Below are 18343 nucleotides of genomic sequence, written 5' to 3' on the forward strand. Positions count from 1 at the left end.
ATATGTGAAGGGTTGGAATAGCAGCGAGTGTGTGTTGGAGCCCTGCAGAGTTTGCAGCCCCCCAAGCTAACATACATCTCCTAAGCAGGAACACATCACTATCTCCCCAAGCATTCTGTCCAGATAATGTGCAGTTCATTTATGAGCTTTCCGTTTAACCCTGTGTTATCCAAACTCTGTTCAATGAAAAGTGTAAACTCACCACATAAACATTCTATATACAAAATAAAATTCCCCAATAAAGATCAGAACATGATGTTCACATTTGCATGGAAGCACAAATGAATGAATGCTGATTATTCAGAGAATTACCGTATTTATGTTTATTGAGGATTGTTTTTTTTATGTACTAACAGTTAAGCTTCATACACACAATACGAAAATTGGATGAAAAATACCACTTTTGAAGTGTTCGTGCATATGAGCGTATCATTTTTATTTTTTTGGTGGGCGAGCGGATCTTGGGTGGGAGTTCTCACACTTTTTTCCCCAGGACTTGACACCTGCCTCACAGGAATGTTCAGACAGAGTTTTTGTAATAAATAATTTGGCGGGCTGTCTTTGTTTAGCGGTTCTCCTTCTTCACAGAGCAGAGCTCTAGTGGGACATGTCCATTGAGCTAGACTCCGCCTCCTGAGCCTCAAATGCTGTTTTTTTTTATTTTCCTTGCACATGATTGGATATTCTTCCAAAATGAAGCTTCACCTCATTTACTAAGCTCTGGAGCAACTACGCCTACAGAGGGCACAGTCTATTTGCCTTTAGTAGATCAACTCCTTTGTGTCTTTTGTGTGAGTGACCTAAGATTTAGACATACCACACACAACCTAAAAGAAAAAAAACATTTTGGCATATGTGGTATACCCAATCAATAGGTCTATAGCAAAAATGTAAAGGCTGATCTAGTCCATGACAGTTGTGCAACTGTAAGGCCTTGTACACACGGTCGGACATTCTGACCACAAAATCCGTTGGATTATTTCCGACTGATTTTGTCTGAAACTGGTGTTGCATACACACAGTCGGACAAAGTTGTCGGAAAATCCGATCATTCGGAACGTGATGACGTTCGTTCGTTCGTTACGACAGGACTACGTTGCGGCAAGTAGCCAATAGCTTTGCTCTTGTAATTTGATCTGACTTTGTCCGATCGGATCATGTTTTTGGAAAATTTTATATCCAGCTCTCAAACTTTGTTGGTCGGACATTCCGACGGAAACAGTCTGATGTAGCCCACACGCGGTCGGATTATCCGACAACATGGTCCGATCAGATCTTTTCCGTCAGAATTTCTGGCCGTGTGTACAGGGGCTTAGAGCTGAAGTAGTTAAAATACAGTTGCAATGAGAGAATTACATGAGCTGCCCTTGTTTGGCTAAAACAGCTGAGTTGTGAAGGAGAAGGATTATGGACATGGTTTTTATTTTATTTTAAAAGCAATTGAAGGAGAAGTATGGGGAAAGCTTGCTTGGCTGTACTTCTCCTGTAGATCACAGGAGTGAAGTTTGTTCTGCACTCCTGTGACCTGTTTTCAGCAGACAGAGGGCTGAAGTCTGCTGTCAGCAGATGTCACAGAGGCTGTCCAGGCTCAGGAAAGATCACAACCATATGGTCGGGAGCTGCCCACATGCCTGGACCGGCACCTGGCTCAGCCTCTTAGCGAGCGGCTGAGAGTCTGAGCCAGTCACTGCCACCTCCTCCACAGCCCAGCCCTCTAGTGAGTTCGGGGAGGAGGGAGTAGAGCAGAAAGCGGTGAATGACAGTCAGCAGATCTCTGCTCAGGGAGCTCTGAGAACCGAGTGATCGTGGTGATTGATTGCTCAGTTCTCAGCCTTAGAGTTGGCGGAGGACAGATGCAGCAACCACCAGGATAAGTATGACCCTCCCCCCCAAAAGAAATACCATACTTCTCTTTTAAAATATTTTCTTATAGGGTGTGTGGTGTGTCCCGATGGTTGGTTGCGGCACAGAGAGAACTGTTATTACATTTCATCTGGAGGAGAATACAGAACATGGAATGAGAGTCGGGAATTGTGTGAAGAGATGGGAGCCGATCTACTGGTCATAGAGGACTGGGAACAGCAGGTATGATATAACATGGAAATAGATGGGAGATGGATGGAGAGATACAGAGGAGTTATACTCCATTGTTCCAACATATGCATGTTTATTATACAGGAAAGACCAAAAAAGATCACACTATGACATGTCACCTTAATGGTGGCCACATATGTATCAGTTTGATTATACAATCAATTATTCAATTAGATTAAAGGGATTGTAAAGTTTCAGGGTGGTTTTTTTAACCACTTAAGCCCCGGACCAATTTGCAGCCAAAGGACCAAGCCCCTTTTTGCGATTCGGCACTGCATTGCTTTAACTGACAATTGCGCGGTCATGCGGCATGGCTCCCATACCAAATTGGCGTCCTTTTTTCCCCACAAATAGAGCTTTCTTTTGGTGGTATTTGATCACCTCTGCGGTTTTTATTTTTTGCGCTATAAACAAAAATAGAGCGTCAATTTTGAAAAAAATGCAATATTTTTTACTTTTTGCTATAATAAATATCCCCAAAAAATATAGAAACATTTTTTTTCCCTCAGTTTAGGCCGATACGTATTCTTCTACATATTTTTGGTAAAAAATCGCAATAAGCTATTATTGATTGGTTTGCGCAAAAGTTATAGTGTTTACAAAATAGGGTATGGTTTTATAGCATTTTTATTAATATTTTTTTTTTTACTAGTAATGGCGGCGATCAGCGATTTTTATTGTGACTGCGACATTATGGCGGACACATCGGACATTTTTGACACATTTTTGGAACCATTGTCATTTATACAGCAATTAGTGCTATTTAAATGCACTGATTCCTGTGTAAATGACACTGGCAGTGAATGAGTTAACCACTAGGGGGCAGTGTAGTGTTATGTATGACGTTATGTGTTTTTTTTTATTGTAGGGGGGCGTGGCCTGGCATGTGATGTCACTGATCGTCCTTCCCTGTAAAAGGGAACAGACGATCGGTGACAGCCACACAGGGAAGCACAGGGAGAGGTTTGTTTACACAGACCTCTCCTCGTTCTTCAGCTCTGTGACCCGATCGCGGGACACCAGCAGCGATTGGGTCCGCTGGTCCCGCGGCCACGGAGCTCAGGACCGGGTGCTTAAAAAGCAACGTACAGGTACGTGCTTGTGCCCAGCCGTGCCATTCTGTCGACCTACATCGGCGTGAGGCGGTCCTTAAGTGGTTAAATAATATGTCATACTTACCTCCGCTGTGCAGTTGGTTTTGCACAGAGTGGCCCCAATCCTCCTCTTTTGGGACCCCTCAGCGGCGCTCCTGGCTCCTCCTCTTCTTGAGTGCCCCGTCAGAGAAGCGCTCTCCCTCTGGGCGCTCGTGTGCGCTCCCGTGTCCTGCTTCTGCATCTATTCACACAGAAAGCAGGACTCTGCCCCTCCCACGTCATTGAATTTGATTCACAGCAGCGGGAGCCAATGGCTGCGCTGCTATCAATCTATCCAATCAGGACACAAAACACCGGCCGGAGCTGGTGTGCTCATTCCTGTTGTGGGAAACACAGGGTTCAGGTAAGTATAACGGGGGGCTCAGGTGGGTTGCTGAGTGACAGAAGGTTTACACAAGGGTTTACCACTAGTGATGGACGAACTTCCGACGGGACGTTTCGCGAAAGCGAAATGCGAACGGACCCAAACGTTCGCGAAACCGAACGTTCGCCGCGGGCCCCATTGACTTCAATGGGAGGCGAACTTTGCAAACCTTCATGTCGAATTTGCGGCCACGTGGTAATTATTAGGGGGTAAAACGTAGTCCCACCATCTGGACAATGACATAATACATGTATGAGGTGAATTTGGGATCGATAACTACAAGCATTTTTATTTTATTTGGGAAATTGTTCTAACAATTCAGGACTATGGAGCTAATGAAGGCAATGGAGGAGAGGGAAGGTCAGGGACCAGGGTAGGCAAAGAAGAGGGTGCAGGAGATGATCACCAGCAGCGTGACATACCGGAATGACACATGCACCGTGATAGAGGCATCTGACAGCAGCACCGTAATACAGAGCACTGACAGCAGCACCGTGACATACAGCGCTGACAGCAGCACCGTGACATACAGCGCTGACAGCAGCACCGTGACATACAGCGCTGACAGCAGCACCGTAACATACAGCGCTGACAGCAGCACCGTGACATACAGCGCTGACAGCAGCACCGTGACATACAGCGCTGACAGCAGCACCGTGACATACAGCGCTGACAGCAGCACCGTGACATACAGCGCTGACAGCAGCACCGTGACATACAGCGCTGACAGCAGCACCGTGACATACAGCGCTGACAGCAGCACCGTGACATACAGCACTGACAGCAGCACCGTAAGCAGCCCCAGGAGGAAGTCAGCACAGCACAGGGATGGTGTGATCCCCTCATAATAAGAACCCCCAGGAGGAAGTCAGCACAGCACAGGGATAGTGTGATCCCTTCATAATAAGAACCCCCAGGAGGAAGTCAGCACAGCACAGGGATATCATAAGCAGCCCCAGTAGAAATATGACACCGCTCAACCTCTTCAAAGAGGAGGGTAGGGGCATATAGTACGGTGTGCTTTTTTGGGTCAAGGAAGTGAGCCAAATGAATTAAGAAGGTCTGTGTGCTTGATTAAAAAAATAGTTTATAGACATATACATGGTCTACTGGTCACATGTGTTGAATTCCTCCGAGATCCATGCCTCATTCATTTTTAGAAATGTGAGGTAGTTAACACTGTGGTGAGCTAGGCGAGTACGCTTATCGGTCACAATCCCCCCTGCTGCGCTGAACGTCCTTTCGGACAGGACACTGGATGAGGGGCAAGCCAACAGTTCGATTGCAAATTGGGCAAGCTCTGGCCAGAGGTCAAGCCTGCCCACCCAGTAGTCTAGGGGTTCATCACTCCTCAGAGCGTCCACATCGGCCGTTAACCCAATGTAGTCGGACACCTGACGGTCTAGGCGTTCCCTGATGCTGGATCCGGATGACACCTGTCGATGGGTCGGCTGAAAGAATGACCTCATATCCGAAGTCACCAACACATCTTCAAACCGGCCTCTTCTTGCAGGCGCTGTTGGATTGGTACCCGCAAATCCTTCTCTGGGAGTGGGAATTGCTCCTCTGCCAGCGCACGCAAAAGCAGAATGCAGCATTTCTCGAAGCAAGGCCTGGAAGTGCTGCATTCTGACAGCCCTCTGCGACGGCGGTAACATTTCCGCCATTTTGTGTTTGTACCGGGGGTCTAAGTACGTTGCCACCCAGTACTGGTCCTTGACCCTCATGCTTTTTATACGGGGGTCCCTATTAAAACACTGGAGCATGAAGGCCCCCATTTGCACTAAAGTGGAAGCGGTGTGGTGGCCTGGCTCCTGCTCATCATCCAGGATAATGTCGTCCTCTTCATTCTCCTCTCCCCATCCTCGCACAACAGGGATCCCAGAAAGGTTTAAAGCATGCTCTTCTTGCTCCTGCTCATCCGCCCCGGCACCATCCTCCTCTGACTCCTCATCAGACTCCTGTTGTTGACTTGTCTCAGATAGAGTAGCCCCCCCTGGGAATTCATCCAGCATTGCGACTTCCTCATCTTCCCGCTCCTGCTCCTCCACAGCCTGATCAATGACACGACGCAATGCACGCTCCAGAAAGAAGGCATAAGGTACCATGTCACTGATGGCGCCATGGCTGCGACTGACCAGTTTGGTGATCTCCTCAAATGGCCGCAGAAGTCTGCATGTGTCGCGCATGAGCAGCCACTGGCGCGGTGAAAAAAAACCCAGCTCCCCAGAACCGTTTCTTTCGCAGAGTTCATACAGGTAGACGTTAACTGCACGTTTCTGCTGGAGCAGCCTATCAAGCATATAGAAGGTTGAGTTCCATCGCGTCGGGCAATCGCAAATAAGACGTCTGACCGGCAGATGGTGTCGCCGCTGAATGTCAGCAAGGCGAGCCATGGCCGTGTAAGATCTTCTGAAATGGGCCGAGATTTTCCTTGCCTGCCGCAAGATGTCCTGGACCCCAGGGTATTTGACAAGGAATCGCTGCACGACCAAGTTTAAGACGTGTGCCATGCACGGCACGTGCGTGATTTTGCCCTGTTTCAATGCGCTAAGCAGATTGGCACCGTTGTCACACACCACTTTACCAACTGTCAAATTGAGCGGTGTTAGCCACTCATCTGCCTGTGAACGCAAAGCTGAAAGGAGTGCCGGGCCAGTGTGGCTCTTTGCTTCCAGGCACAACAGACGCAGCACGGCATGGCAACGTCTCACCTGGCATGTGGAATAGGTTCTGGGGAGCTTGGGCGGTGCAGTGGAAGAGACGCTAGCAGCGGAAAAGGAGGAGGCAGCTGAGGAGGAGAGGGAGGAGGATGGAGTAGGAGGAGGAGAAGAAGAGTCAGGCCTGCATGCAATCCGTGGCGGTAAAACCAAATCTACACGGGTGCCACGGGTTACATGCTTGACGGCCGTCAGAAGGTTCACCCAGTGGGCAGTAAAACTGATATACCTTCCCTGCCCGTGTTTGCTAGACCACGTGTCTGTGGTCAGATGTATCTTGGCACCGACACTGTGTGCCAGAGATACATTCACTTGCCGCTGAACATGGCCATATAGCTCTGGGATGCCCTTCTCTGAGAAATACTTCCTTCCTGGGACCTTCCATTGTGGTGTTCCAATGGCCACAAATTTGCGAAAGGCCTCCGAGTCCACCAGTTTATATGGCAGTAGTTGGCGGGCTATGAGTTCTGACAAGCCAGCCGCCAACCGTTGGGCAAGAGGGTTATCCGGCATCATCATTTTTTTACGCTCAAACATTAGGCCCACGGAAGCCTGCCTTTTTGCAGAAAAATGTGAGCTTGGCGTGATGGAAGGTGGAGTGGAGGACAATTGTGAGGAGAGAGGAGAAGGAGAAGTAGAAGACGAGGCTGGACGGTGAGAGCCTGCAGTGTGGCTTTGTGTGTTCCGTTGCTCCCACTGGGCTCGGTGATGGCTGCTCATGTGCCTTCTTAAGGCGGTCGTCCCTAGGTGAGTATTGGGCTTACCGCGACTAACGCGTTGACTGCAAAGATTGCAGATGGCAACGCTATTGTCAGCAGCGGACACGTTAAAAAAAGCCCACACTGCGGAGCCATGTGCCGGTGTCCTGGGAGCGCCAGATGTGACCGTACATGGTCGATGACTCGCTCCTGATACATTTGCAGTCTGCTTTGTCCCTGCTGTGCAATGTAAGTCATTGCTGCTTCTCCTCCCTATCTGCTGGTCCATATCTCCCTCTGAACTCCCCTCCTCTTCCTCTCTTGTGGGCACCCACGTGACATCACTAGACACGTCATCATCAACGTCACCTTCCCCACCGCTATAAGTAGAGATCTCGGAGTAGGCAGCAACACCGGGGACCAACCTCCTCCTTGGGCTGATCTGGGTACTGGCGTCAGACTGCTGAGTAGCGCTTGTTGCTACCTCCTCTTCCTGATCCAATACCAAGAGTGGCTGCGCATCAGAAATGTCCTCTTGATATGGATCGGAAAATAATTCCAGTGACTCAAGCGGAAGGTATGTGGTGGTGGTGGTGGTGGTCGTGTTGTTGGTGGTAGTGTCTTTGGGGGTGCACATAGCAGAGAGTGAAGAAGAGGGTGCAGATCGAGAGGATGAGGAGGGTGCAGAAGAGTAAGGCTGAGCGAGCCACTCAACCAAGTCTGGTGCATCCTTTAAAGTAATTGAACGCACCTTCTGCAACTTCCCACTTTGGCTCAAGCCTGTTGCTCCTGCCCTACCCCTACCACCCCTGCGGAAGGGCCTGCCTCTTCCTCTGCCTGTCATTTTTTAAATGACCCTGTGACAAAACTCTTAGTCCCTATACCGCTGAAGGACTGCTGCAGTATAGGTGAGCGGTCAGCAGTGGTGCACGTCAACCCTATCTATTGTGGACCTATAGCGGTCCTTACAGAACAGCAGACTGTACCGCACTCAAGCCTATGTACCGTAGCACCCTATACCAAGTTACCAGTCCTTATAAGAACTTTTGTGGACCAAGCAGGTTGTGTATTAGTGTTTAGCAGACTGTACGTCAGTCCCTATACCGCTGAAGGACTGCTGCAGTATAGGGCAGCGGTCAGCAGTGGTGCACGTCAACCCTATCTATTGTGGACCGATAGCGGTCCTTACAGAACAGCAGACTGTACCGCACTCAAGCCTATGTACCGTAGCACCCTATACCAAGTTACCAGTCCTTATAAGAACTTTTGTGGACCAAGCAGGTTGTGTATTAGTGTTTAGCAGACTGTACGTCAGTCCCTATACCGCTGAAGGACTGCTGCAGTATAGGGCAGCGGTCAGCAGTGGTGCACGTCAACCCTATCTATTGTGGACCGATAGCGGTCCTTACAGAACAGCAGACTGTACCGCACTCAAGCCTATGTACCGTAGCACCCTATACCAAGTTACCAGTCCTTATAAGAACTTTTGTGGAACAAGCAGGTTGTGTGTTAGTGATTAGCAGACTGTACGTCAGTCCCTATACCGCTGAAGGACTGCTGCAGTATAGGTGAGCGGTCAGCAGTGGTGCACGTCAACCCTATCTATTGTGGACCGATAGCGGTCCTTACAGAACAGCAGACTGTACCGCACTCAAGCCTATGTACCGTAGCACCCTATACCAAGTTACCAGTCCTTATAAGAACTTTTGTGGACCAAGCAGGTTGTGTATTAGTGTTTAGCAGACTGTACGTCAGTCCCTATACCGCTGAAGGACTGCTGCAGTATAGGGCAGCGGTCAGCAGTGGTGCACGTCAACCCTATCTATTGTGGACCGATAGCGGTCCTTACAGAACAGCAGACTGTACCGCACTCAAGCCTATGTACCGTAGCACCCTATACCAAGTTACCAGTCCTTATAAGAACTTTTGTGGAACAAGCAGGTTGTGTGTTAGTGATTAGCAGACTGTACGTCAGTCCCTATACCGCTGAAGGACTGCTGCAGTATAGGTGAGCGGTCAGCAGTGGTGCACGTCAACCCTATCTATTGTGGACCTATAGCGGTCCTTACAGAACAGCAGACTGTACCGCACTCAAGCCTATGTACCGTAGCACCCTATACCAAGTTACCAGTCCTTATAAGAACTTTTGTGGACCAAGCAGGTTGTGTATTAGTGTTTAGCAGACTGTACGTCAGTCCCTATACCGCTGAAGGACTGCTGCAGTATAGGGCAGCGGTCAGCAGTGGTGCACGTCAACCCTATCTATTGTGGACCGATAGCGGTCCTTACAGAACAGCAGACTGTACCGCACTCAAGCCTATGTACCGTAGCACCCTATACCAAGTTACCAGTCCTTATAAGAACTTTTGTGGAACAAGCAGGTTGTGTGTTAGTGATTAGCAGACTGTACGTCAGTCCCTATACCGCTGAAGGACTGCTGCAGTATAGGTGAGCGGTCAGCAGTGGTGCACGTCAACCCTATCTATTGTGGACCTATATCGGTCCTTACAGAACAGCAGACTGTACCGCACTCAAGCCTATGTACCGTAGCACCCTATACCAAGTTACCAGTCCTTATAAGAACTTTTGTGGAACAAGCAGGTTGTGTGTTAGTGATTAGCAGACTGTACGTCAGTCCCTATACCGCTGAAGGACTGCTGCAGTATAGGTGAGCGGTCAGCAGTGGTGCACGTCAACCCTATCTATTGTGGACCTATAGCGGTCCTTACAGAACAGCAGACTGTACCGCACTCAAGCCTATGTACCGTAGCACCCTATACCAAGTTACCAGTCCTTATAAGAACTTTTGTGGACCAAGCAGGTTGTGTATTAGTGTTTAGCAGACTGTACGTCAGTCCCTATACCGCTGAAGGACTGCTGCAGTATAGGGCAGCGGTCAGCAGTGGTGCACGTCAACCCTATCTATTGTGGACCGATAGCGGTCCTTACAGAACAGCAGACTGTACCGCACTCAAGCCTATGTACCGTAGCACCCTATACCAAGTTACCAGTCCTTATAAGAACTTTTGTGGAACAAGCAGGTTGTGTGTTAGTGATTAGCAGACTGTACGTCAGTCCCTATACCGCTGAAGGACTGCTGCAGTATAGGGCAGCGGTCAGCAGTGGTGCACGTCAACCCTATCTATTGTGGACCGATAGCGGTCCTTACAGAACAGCAGACTGTACCGCACTCAAGCCTATGTACCGTAGCACCCTATACCAAGTTACCAGTCCTTATAAGAACTTTTGTGGAACAAGCAGGTTGTGTGTTAGTGATTAGCAGACTGTACGTCAGTCCCTATACCGCTGAAGGACTGCTGCAGTATAGGTGAGCGGTCAGCAGTGGTGCACGTCAACCCTATCTATTGTGGACCGATAGCGGTCCTTACAGAACAGCAGACTGTACCGCACTCAAGCCTATGTACCGTAGCACCCTATACCAAGTTACCAGTCCTTATAAGAACTTTTGTGGACCAAGCAGGTTGTGTATTAGTGTTTAGCAGACTGTACGTCAGTCCCTATACCGCTGAAGGACTGCTGCAGTATAGGGCAGCGGTCAGCAGTGGTGCACGTCAACCCTATCTATTGTGGACCGATAGCGGTCCTTACAGAACAGCAGACTGTACCGCACTCAAGCCTATGTACCGTAGCACCCTATACCAAGTTACCAGTCCTTATAAGAACTTTTGTGGAACAAGCAGGTTGTGTGTTAGTGATTAGCAGACTGTACGTCAGTCCCTATACCGCTGAAGGACTGCTGCAGTATAGGTGAGCGGTCAGCAGTGGTGCACGTCAACCCTATCTATTGTGGACCTATAGCGGTCCTTACAGAACAGCAGACTGTACCGCACTCAAGCCTATGTACCGTAGCACCCTATACCAAGTTACCAGTCCTTATAAGAACTTTTGTGGACCAAGCAGGTTGTGTATTAGTGTTTAGCAGACTGTACGTCAGTCCCTATACCGCTGAAGGACTGCTGCAGTATAGGGCAGCGGTCAGCAGTGGTGCACGTCAACCCTATCTATTGTGGACCGATAGCGGTCCTTACAGAACAGCAGACTGTACCGCACTCAAGCCTATGTACCGTAGCACCCTATACCAAGTTACCAGTCCTTATAAGAACTTTTGTGGAACAAGCAGGTTGTGTGTTAGTGATTAGCAGACTGTACGTCAGTCCCTATACCGCTGAAGGACTGCTGCAGTATAGGGCAGCGGTCAGCAGTGGTGCACGTCAACCCTATCTATTGTGGACCGATAGCGGTCCTTACAGAACAGCAGACTGTACCGCACTCAAGCCTATGTACCGTAGCACCCTATACCAAGTTACCAGTCCTTATAAGAACTTTTGTGGAACAAGTGAGTTGTGAATGTTTAGCAGACTGCAGCAGAAGGGCAGCAGTCAAGTATAATATCCTTTCTATATTTGGAAGAAAGAATATTATACATGTACAAGCCTATTACTGTACCACTGATACCAGTCCTGAAAAGAACCTTTGTGGAACTAATAATAACAGCAAGTCTTTAAAATTACCCTCACTGCCTGACAACACTGCTTCCTTCCTGTCCCTATACAAATTGGCAAAAAAAGAGAACGATTAGTGGTTACTGGAACAGCTCTTTTGTGGACCTTGATAGTAACAGCTAATGATGATGATGATGATGATGATGATGAAAGACTAATCTGGCTGTCCCTGTAGCATACACCGTCCTTTCCCTTTCTCTAAACTAACAAAAGACACTCAGGCTGCTGCAAGAATCAGCAGCACAGCAAACCTATCAACACCTAACACCTATACCAGTCCTGAAAAGAACTTTTGTGTACCAAATAGCTAGTGGTTTATCTCTCCCTACTCCACACAGGAACCTGTCCCTATCGTAACAGAAGAAAGAATGTAAAATGGCCACCGGATCGGGTGTATTTATAGGTTAGGGGGAATGTCCAAGTGTCCATGTGCTGTCATGTCTCAATTGGCTGTCCTGTATCACATGATAAACGTGTCACCAAAGGTTAAAGTTCTTGTATACATTAAACACGTAAGTCCGCCGCGGCGAACGACGGAAAAAGGCGTTCGAACGTGCGGACCGCGAATGTCGGAAATTCGCCGCGAAACGACCGCCGGGCGAAACGTTCGTCCATCACTATTTACCACCCCTTTATACTGAATTCAATAAAAACACACAATAAAGACCCTCCATTCAATATATTTAGTGAGCTCCTGATCAACTCAGCCAAGGGGGAATTATTTGGATTGCTTTTTGTCTCAGAAAACCAAAGGTGATGTAAATTGGTCAAATAATCATTATTTAATAGATTGTATCAATTAATGGCTGAAAGCTCATAAGGACCGAGACAATCTACATTACAATCTGATTGTACAATTTAAATCTACCAACAATTATGTAATGCGGTGGCATGCTCGATTGAATGCGAACCACTTGGACGGTTTAGGTAGGTCATTATCCAGTTGAGGATTTACATTCTAAAAAACGAAAAAAGTTTTTAGGATGCATTTCTTATGTACAGCTCCACCACCCAACAACCTTTACCAGCATTGCTCTGTATTATACTGGAGGAGCGGCCAGGGACACATACCCCTTGAAGGGTGCACGAACGATCGATTGCAAGGAGTGGTTATCCGTTTAATGAACCAAAGGCGAGCATTCACCTTTCTCTGGTGAGTGGCCAATTTATAAGGTGGTGACAAGGGTGACTTTTTTTGGTGTGCACAACACAGGAATAAATAGAAGCTGGTGATTGCTCACTGAGAATTTTGGACTGCATTGAAGGGAATTTCTCCTTTTTCCCATTTTTTACCACTTTCATGATGATGGACTGGCACTAATATTAAGTTATATCATAATTGATTTGTTTATGAATTATGTTTTCACTAAGGGTGATTGATTAATTATATACATTTCATAGTCTATTGCTATCTACACATTATTTATTAATATTTAGTGGTTGGTGTTTGTTAAGTCACTGGTGGTATTAATTGAATTTGTGTATATATTTTTTAGGATTATATTTTTTTATGATCATATAAATTTTTAGTATAATAATCATATTTATAAAAGGTGTATCACAATTGGGGGGGGAGTAAGCGGTTTGATTGATAAAGTACACTGATTCACAGTAGAGGTGAGGAATATTACATAAAAACATTTTTGGTAAGGTTGGCGCAGTCCACATTTCTATATACAATTTTTTAAGCCCACATTAAGGTTTTTCTTGACTGCAGCGTACCCAAAAGATTAATATCATCTGTGTGCCGGCATCTTTCTTTCTAATGCCGCGTACGCACTGCCGAATTGTCCGCCGGACCGCATTATGCCGGACAATTCGATCGTGTGTGGGCTCCAGCGGACTTTTTCATCGCAAAGTCTGGCGGACTTAGAAAGTAGTTTTGCATCAAAATTTGTCCGCCAGACTTGGCTTTCAGCGGAAAATCCGTTCGTCAGTGTGCTAGTCCGGCGGACTAAGAATGACGCATGTTCAGAAGCAAGTACGAGAAGGAAGCTATTGGCTACTGGCTACTGAACTTCCTTTTTCTAGTCCCGTCGTACATGCTGTACGTCATTGCGTTAGAAATCGTCTGACTTTCGGAGTGTCTGTGTGTGGCCAAGTCCGTTCATTAGAAAGTTCGGATTGCTTGCCGGATTGTTTGCGGACTAAGTCTGCCAGACAATTCGATCGTGTGTACGCGGCATTAGAGATCTATAAAGGGATATGCGCTGTTCATATTTCATGTCTGGGGTTTACAACCACTGTAACCCTAATCAGTCCTAATTAACTTCGTCCTCACCTTCTCAGCTTAACCATTGTTTCTTAAGTTGTTTTTTTTCCCCTATTTCACTGTTTTTACTTTTTTTTATTATTATTATTTACATTTTTTTTTTATCCAGACAAATCAAAAATTTGGTGTGATTTTAAACAGGACAAATTATCAAAAAATATTGCCAAAATAAATCAGTTTATCCTCAAAAAACAAAACATGATTACTTTGTTATCTTAAATCATGACAAATTAGCGGGCTGATATCAGAAATATAAAAATTCCTCCGGTCCATAGGGGTATAAATGTACGATAGCTGAACTGGTTATATTACACAGTCATGGTAAATATGAAGTTGATTGTATGAGGGTTGTACGGCCAGATTGTAATGTGTATGATGTGCACACTGTGACAGCACAAGAAATTTCCATAAACAGGGACAATTTTACCTGCCAAAAAGATTATTCATTCCACAGCTGATGATATTATTGGGTGATGCTTTCTATGTACAGTTAATGAGCACCTACCCTGTATATTGTATGTGATTTTTTTATTACTTTAATGTAGAAGAATAGACATGTAAAATGATTGTATTTCTAATGGAATATTAGGAAATTGACAAATAATTCATCTTCAGGGATCCTTTAATTTTTTGTTGGGGGGGGGGGGGTTGTCCACAATGGAGCTTTTAGAAATGATGAATAGACCAATCATCTTCAGACTTCTATCCAATGTGTGTGTCCGATGTCTGTGGTTGGATGGTGACAGATGATGTTCTCTTCTCCCAGGAGTTTATAAACAGATCCATCAGCCAACACACAGGTGGAAAGTTCTGGATGGGTCTGTACAGAGATGGAGATGGATGGAGATGGGTGGACGGTCACCTCTATAATACCGGCCTGTAAGTGATTCTTCATCTACACTGAGAATATGAATGATGTTCATCCAGAAAACAATAAATACTCATAACTCCTCATTGTTATTTATTACCCAGATTACAGATATCAGAGGAATATTCCGGAGACTGTGTATGGATGGAAGCAGATTCTGGATATAATAGAGATCACTGTCTATCCAACCACAACTGGATTTGTCAGAAGAGATCTCTGAAGATCTGACAGATTCCTCCCAACATACAGACACTCTGTACAGACCACAGATCACCCCCAATACAGAGTAATACGGGAAGATCACATCCAATATCCACATCATCACCATTCTAGATGTTATTAATCATTTTCTGCAATGGGAAATCCAAGACCTTGTAAAAATTGTCATATTTCTTGTTCAATGTTTTTATTGATTATTACGGGTAAGTTACAGTGGTGGTACAGTTGCACCTGGAGATACAGTACATTTGGGTTCAGTAGTATTTTATACACTATGGGGGTTATTTACTAAAGGAAAATCCACTTTGCACTACAAGTGCACTTGGAATTAAAGTCGCTGTGGATCCAAAGGGGACATGTAAGGAGAATAAAAAACAGCATTTTATCTTGCACATGATTGGATGATAAAATCAGCAGAGCTTCCCCTCATTTCAGATCTACCCCTTAGATTTAGAGCGACTGCACTTCCAGGTGCAACTGCAGTGCAAATTGGATTTGCCTTTTGTAAATAACCCCCAGAGTGCAATGATGTATCCCAGTATTACAATACACTCTAACATGAGAATATACATTTAAAACATATGTTACTACTTGGCTGGACTATACAAAGGATTTGTTTCAGCACAGAATCCTGATTAAAGCCTAATGCCCCGTACACACGATTGGAAATTTGGGCAGCAAAAGACCAATGAGAACTTTTAGTCGGAAAATGCGACCGTGTGTATGCTCCATCGGACTTTTCCTGGCGGAATTCCAGCCAGAAAAAGATTGAGAGCAGGTTCTCAATTTTTCGGTCAGAAAAAGTTCAGATCGGAAATCCCGATCGTCTGTACCAATTACAATGCGCAAAATTCCTACGCATGCTCGGAAACAATTTGACGCATGCTCGGAAACAATTTGACGCATGCTCGGAAACGATTCAAAGCATGCTCGGAAACAATTTGACGCATGCTCGGAAACGATTCGAAGCATGCTCGGAAACAATCTGACGCATGCTCAGATACAATTCGACGCATGCTCGGAAACAATTCAACGCATGCTCGGAAACAATTTGACGCATGTTCAGATACAATTTGACGCATGCTCGGAAACAATTTGACGCATGTTCGGAAACAATTCAAAGCATGCTCGGAAACAATTTGACGCATGCTCAGATACAATTTGACGCATGCTCGGAAACAATTGGACGCATGCTCGGAAACGAGTCAAAGCATGCTCGGAAACAATTCGACGCATGCTCGGAAACAATTTGACGCATGCTCGGAAAGTTCAGAGAACTTTTGTGTGACCGCGTGTATGCAAGCCAAGCTTGAGCGGAATTCTGTCAGAAAAACTATCCAAGATTTCTCCAACGGAAATTCCGTTCGTGTGTACGCACCATTAGTTTTGCTATAAAAAAAAAAAAGAGACAAAAAAATCAGCACAAGGGGCACTACTTACCTTCAGTAGGATGTGTCCCTTGTGCTGTTGTGTCCTTCTTTAGATTATATCTTCTTCCTCGGATGTCTCCTCCCCATCGATCACAGCAAAAAAAGGATTTGTTTTCCTATTTACTTATAGTTAAAGCATGTTGGCAACTATCAGCTACTATTCATATTCCAGTTTTTTTTTTTATTCAGGTTGTGACTGCAAGACCTTTCACACCTTGGAATGTATTTAGCTAATTTAACTGCTTCAGTACTGGGCACTTTCACTCCCTTCCTGCCCAGGCCAATTTTCAGCTTTCAGCGCTGTCACACTTTGAATGGCAATTGCGCAGTCGTGCTACACTGCATCCATATAGCATTTTTATCTTTTTTTTTTTCACTCGTGTTTAATCACTACTGGGCTGTTTTTTTTTGTTTTTTTTGCTAAATAAACTAATACATTAAAAAGATAAAAAATAACAATTCTTTGTTTCTGTTATGAAATTTTGCAAATAGATAATCTTTCTTCATAAATTTAGGCCAAAATATATTCTGCTACATTTCTTTGGGGAAAATAACCAAAATCAGCATAACTGATTTAGTCTGTAGGAAAGTTATAGAGTCCACAGACTATGGTATATCTGAAAATTGATCAGTCCTGATGTACTGACCGCCTATCTCATTTCTTGAGGCCCAAAAATGTCAGAACTGTCCAAATACCCCTCAAATTACCCCTTTTTTGGAAAGTAGACAGTCTGTGGTATTTAGTAGTCGGGGTAAGCTTTTTAACCACTTGCCGACCAGCGCACGACGATGTACGTCGACAGAATGGCACGGGGCAGGCAAACGGGCGTACATTTACGTCCCTTTAAATTTGCCGCCCTGCCATCGGTAGCGCGCCGCCGGCAGTGCGCTCCCGCGCTGGTTGGGACCCCCGTGAGTCCGGTCGCGGGACCCGCGGACTCGATCGCCGCGGGCATACCCCCGATCGTCTCACGGAGCGAGACGATGCTTGTAAACAGTATTTCTCCATTCTGCCTAGCAACTAGTGACGCTGATCTCTGCTCCATGTGATTGGAGCAGAGATCAGTGTTCACTAAATGAAAGCCCAACCCCCCCACAGTTAGTAACACACCCCTAGGAACACTTAACCCCTACACTGCCACCCACTGGTCAACCCCTTCACTGCAAGTGTCATTTACACAGGAATCACTGCATTTATATAGCAGTGATTACTGTATAAATGACAATGGTCCCAAAAATGTGTTAAAAATGTCTGATGGGTCCCCCACAATGTCGCAGTCACAATAAAAATCGCTGATCGCCGCCATTACTAGTAAAAAAAAATAATAAAAAATTATTAATAAAAATGCTATAAAACTATCCCTATTTTGTAAACGCTATAACTTTTGGGCAAACCAATCAATAATCGCTTATTGCGATTTTTTTTACCAAAAATATGTAGAAGAATACGTATCGGCCTAAACTGAGGGAAAAAAATGTTTTTTTATATATTTTTGGGGGATATTTATTATAACAAAAAGTAAAAAATAATGCGTTTTTTTCAAAGTTGTCGCTCTATTTTTGTTTATAGCGCAAAAAATAAAAACCGCAGGGGTGATCAAATACCACCAAAAGAAAGCTCTATTTGTGGGAAAAAAAAAGACGTCAATTTTGTTTGGGAGCCACGTCGCACGACCGCACAATTTTCAGTTAAAGCGACGCAGTGCCGAATTGCAAAAAGTGGTCTGGTCTTTGACCAGCAAAATGGTCCGGTCTGAAAGTGGTTAAAGTTGTAATATTTTGTCAATATTTTTTGGAAAATGAATAGAAAAAAAAAAGTTCACTTTTTTTTACATACTGTTACCAGTGCAGTACAGTGTCATTATATGACTGGTGTGGTGGTGATCAGTGTGTTAAAATTTTTAACACACTGTGACCAGAGCAATACATTGTTACCACAGTATCACTGTACTACTCTGGGGAAGTGATCATGATGTGTGTGTTTTTTTTTTTTTATTGACA

At 45.4% G+C, this 18343-nt stretch overlaps 1 protein-coding gene across 2 annotated transcripts in view; it reads left to right on the forward strand.

The window, feature by feature from the left end:
- Positions 1-15300, forward strand: part of LOC143930936 (killer cell lectin-like receptor subfamily B member 1B allele C) — a 128185-nt gene extending 112885 nt beyond the window's left edge. Inside the window, exons 1-2 of one of the 2 annotated variants that reach the window (XR_013262855.1) lie at positions 14589-14704; positions 14798-14921. Coding sequence is in view for 1 of the 2 variants with exons in the window: in XM_077455626.1 (XP_077311752.1) it covers positions 14798-14921 (124 nt within the window). In the remaining variant the exon portion in view is untranslated. Of the gene's footprint in view, positions 1-14588; positions 14705-14797 lie in introns of those variants that run through there. The other variant, XM_077455626.1, reaches the window with a different exon arrangement.
- The last annotated feature ends 3043 nt before the right edge of the window (positions 15301-18343 follow it).

Source organism: Lithobates pipiens, unplaced genomic scaffold (assembly GCF_037356315.1).
Source record: "Lithobates pipiens isolate NorthernLeopardFrog02 unplaced genomic scaffold, aLitPip1_a1.2 Scaffold_25, whole genome shotgun sequence".
Classification (NCBI taxonomy): domain Eukaryota; kingdom Metazoa; phylum Chordata; class Amphibia; order Anura; family Ranidae; genus Lithobates; species Lithobates pipiens.